This window comes from Hippopotamus amphibius, chromosome 3, assembly GCF_030028045.1.
Source record: "Hippopotamus amphibius kiboko isolate mHipAmp2 chromosome 3, mHipAmp2.hap2, whole genome shotgun sequence".
NCBI lineage: Eukaryota > Metazoa > Chordata > Mammalia > Artiodactyla > Hippopotamidae > Hippopotamus > Hippopotamus amphibius.
The window spans coordinates 108,832,546-108,836,038 of record NC_080188.1 but is presented as its reverse complement, the minus strand read 5'-3'; the positions used below and the strand labels follow the sequence as shown (position 1 = coordinate 108,836,038).

The 3,493-nt window shown below is 38.4% G+C and overlaps 1 protein-coding gene across 1 annotated transcript; it reads right to left on the bottom strand.

Annotated features, from left to right (window-relative positions):
* Positions 1-690: 690 nt before the first annotated feature.
* Positions 691-3,258, bottom strand: LOC130848598 (olfactory receptor 140-like). The gene is made up of 3 exons (XM_057727042.1): positions 3,166-3,258; positions 2,382-2,550; positions 691-1,181 (listed from the first exon to the last, which is right to left on the bottom strand). Exons 1-3 carry the CDS (start codon positions 3,256-3,258, stop codon positions 691-693), a joined length of 753 nt encoding a protein of 250 aa, XP_057583025.1.
* Positions 3,259-3,493: the final 235 nt, after the last annotated feature.

The window sequence follows — 3,493 nt, the reverse complement described above, 5'->3', positions numbered from 1 at the left end:
GTGATTCCCTCACACAACAGTCCCTTCCCCGTGTATCTATTGAAGAGTTTCTATCCTTTATTTGCTTTATCACAGGCTAGGCAAAAACAGAATTTCTGAGATCAATATCACATGGATAAAGCCAATTTCACCCAGGTAACATATAAGAAGAATTTAGTAAACTTGATGTAAGACTCTTGAGAAAAACATACTGTACAATCATCAAGCAAGTGGTTTATAGGTGTTATTTCTATTGCCTAATTTGAAGCTATGAATATGAATATTGAAGCCTCTTGAAAGTGTATTAAAAGTTATAAAATGCCTAAAATATGTCTAGCCAATATTAAATAATCAGCAAATAGTATTTTCTGGGCCTTTTTTTTTTCTGTCATAATCTGCAAAATTTATTATTTTCTATCTCAATTTAAAACAGCTACAAACCTCCCTGTGTATTTAAATCAAACTCTTCTGGACATTGTGAACAGCCTAAGTTACACTTCTCTTCAACAAACACCTCATGGCATTTTTCACCTCTGTGTTTCTCACTGTGTAAATGATAGGATTTACTATGGGATTGAGAATTGAATAGAAAACAGTCATTCACTTATCCACAGGGTAAGTGCCCAAAGGACACACGTAGGTGAATATACCAGGACCAAAATACAGTATCACTACTGTAAAGTGGGAGCCACATGTAGAGAGGGCTTTGCATCATCCTTCAGAGCTATGGGATTTCAGGGAGCTCAGGATGACTATGTAGGAGATGAGGAGCATGAAAAGAATGAAAAAGCTCATGCCCCCACTGTTAGCTGTCACCACCATGCCAAGCCAGTAGGTATCACCGCAGGCAAGTTCCAACAATGAGAAAAGCTCACACATGAAGTGGTCAATGATATTGGGACCACAGAAGGTCAAGTCCAACATGAAAAGTATCTGCACAGTGGCATGTAGGATTCCCCCCATCCAGCCCACCACCACCAGGAGCTGGCAGATCCCCTGTCTCATGATGGTCGTGTAGTGCAGAGGCTTGCAGATGGCCACATAGCAGTCATAGGACATGACAGTGAGGATGATGACTTCTGATCCTCCCAGGAAGTGCTCAACAAAGAGCTGTGTCAGGCAGCCACCCCAGGAGATGGTTCTCCTCTTGTAAAGCAGATCAATGATCAACTTAGGGGTGAGGGCAGAGGTGAAGGATGGATCTATGATGGACAGTGAGTGAGAAATTAGTACATGGGAGCAGAAAGAGTGGGGCTGAGGGAGATGGTCATGACAATGAGCAGATTGGCCAACACAGTAAACAGCAAAATGAACAAAAAGACAATGAAGATTATTTTCTGCAAATGTGGATTCTGTGTGAGTCCCAAGAGAACAAATTCATCACATTGTTGGGCGGCATGAGGACCTCCATTTAGGATCTTATACCTTCTGGGGCCTGAATTACCTACAAAGGAATAAATAATTATACCTATTAATCATGAAAGTATTACAGTCTGAATTTCTTAGAACAGAAACAGAGCAGTCACTGTATCTCTGGAGCATGTCCTTAGCACTTTTGCCCCAGTACTTGTTTCAATTGTTCCTTACTTCCTCTGTGATGCTTTCCATCTCTTCAGACACCTAGTACCTGTCACCTCTGAGATATCTATAGGGTAAAACTTGATGTGTAATTTACTGAGAAAATAGTGGGCTATCTACATAAGATATGAATTTTCCTCCTTTCTACAACTCCATGAGATTCTGCTAAGTCATCTCAGTGTCCCAAGCTTCCAAGCCCCACTCTGTGTCTGAGAGGTTAAAAATTGTAATTCACAGAGGTGGCTTGTAAGCTGAGAGGTGCTACACACAAGCAAGAGTTATTGCCTTTCCCATGAGAGTTTAAACCTGAGTCCTCATCTCTGAAGGTGGAAAGAGGACTTCCCTGGTGGCACAGTGGTTAAGAATCCACCTACCAATGCAGGGACACTGGTTTGATCTCTGGTCTGAAAAGATTCCACAGGCTGTGGAGCAACTACATCCTTGCACCACAACTACTGTGCCTGTGCTCAAAATCCAGCATACTGCAACTACTGAAGTCTGCACAGCTAGAGCCCATGCTCCTCAACAATAGAAGCTACCACAAAGAGAAGCTCGAGTGCAATGAAATGTAGTCACTGCTCACTGCAACTAAAGAAAGCCTGGGTGCATCAATAAAGACCCAAGGAAATAATAAAATAAATAAATAAATAAATAAATAAATAAATAAATTTATGTAAAAATAAATAAATGTGGAAAGAAAACAATGGTTAATAAATATTTATCATAAGCAGGGGTTTACAGAAATATATATAATTCACTGGTAACACAATCTACCTGGTACCAAAGAGAACACATATGCTATTCAACTGTATTTCCTCACTTACCATAGTGCCTGGCATGATGTCTGCAGCACCTGAAACCTATTAGGTGATGAGTAAATGCTGGTGAATTGCCATCTGCAATGGGTAAGAATATGCCTGATTCTCCAGACCGCAAAGCTAGGAGGAATTCAAGTATTCTTTTTCTCCAGCTCTGTTTATCATTACTGTCTCCCTTTAGAAACAAAAATAAACATTTGAAAAAAAGTTGCACTCCAGTTTAATAGTTTCCGACACAGCTTATGGAGTAGATATGAAAATATATAATTTCCTCTAGGAAAAATAATATTAGTGGGTTTCTTACTCTCAAGATAATTATATAGTGTTTGTTAACTGTTTTTTTTTTATTCTTCAAAATTCTGTTTCACATAGAATTTAACATAGTCATGTCAGTAAATTTACAGCTTCTATAGACTTGGGTAAGAAAACAAAAAAAAAAAAGAAAACTTGCACAGGTTTTCAGTACACAAGGAAATTTCAACAAGAGGAAATCCTTATTTTGAAAGTTCCTGAAAAGTTAATGAGAACAAAAAGAGTCTACTAGGTAAGATAGAGAGATTGACAATGTACTATATATTCACACATATATACACACAGTAACGCAAACACAGATAGAATCTATTACTTAAGATAAGTACCTATTACAAGTTCACACATTCAACAAATATTTATCAGATACTTAATATGCATATGAATGTTTGTTGGTTCAAACAAAGCCATGTAGAGTGCACCCGTTAAATGCACTTAATAACTGAAATTTCATTACCAAACAGCAACAATTACCAATTACCAATCCATCCATGATAGGAATGAGCTTCCCACTCCTTTGAGTTTCTGCTACATGCCTTCTCATGTCTTCTCCCAATCTTCCCATAGCATCCATTTTTCATCATTCCTGGTTACAGCCTACTACATTACTAATAGAAGGATAAATGTGAGGACATAAATTTCCCAACATAAAGACCAGGCAAAACATAAATACAGTAAAATGTATTCTGCAAAAGTATGCCTTTCCTTTCAAAGATAAATGGATAAAGAATTTTATTTTTTGGGCTTCCTAGGTGGTGCAGTGGTTAAGAATCTGCCTGCCAATGCAGGGGACACAGGTTCGATCCCTG

Coding starts and splice junctions, on each gene's coding strand:
- LOC130848598 (XM_057727042.1), bottom strand. CDS start 3,258: ATGGATGCTATGGGAAGATTGGGAGAAGACATGAGAAGGCATGTAGCA. Junction 2,551..3,165: donor TTCCTATCATGGATGGATTG/GTAATTGGTAAT, acceptor TTGTTTCTAAAG/GGAGACAGTAATGATAAACA. Junction 1,182..2,381: donor ACATCATGCCAGGCACTATG/GTAAGTGAGGAA, acceptor TGTCCATCATAG/ATCCATCCTTCACCTCTGCC.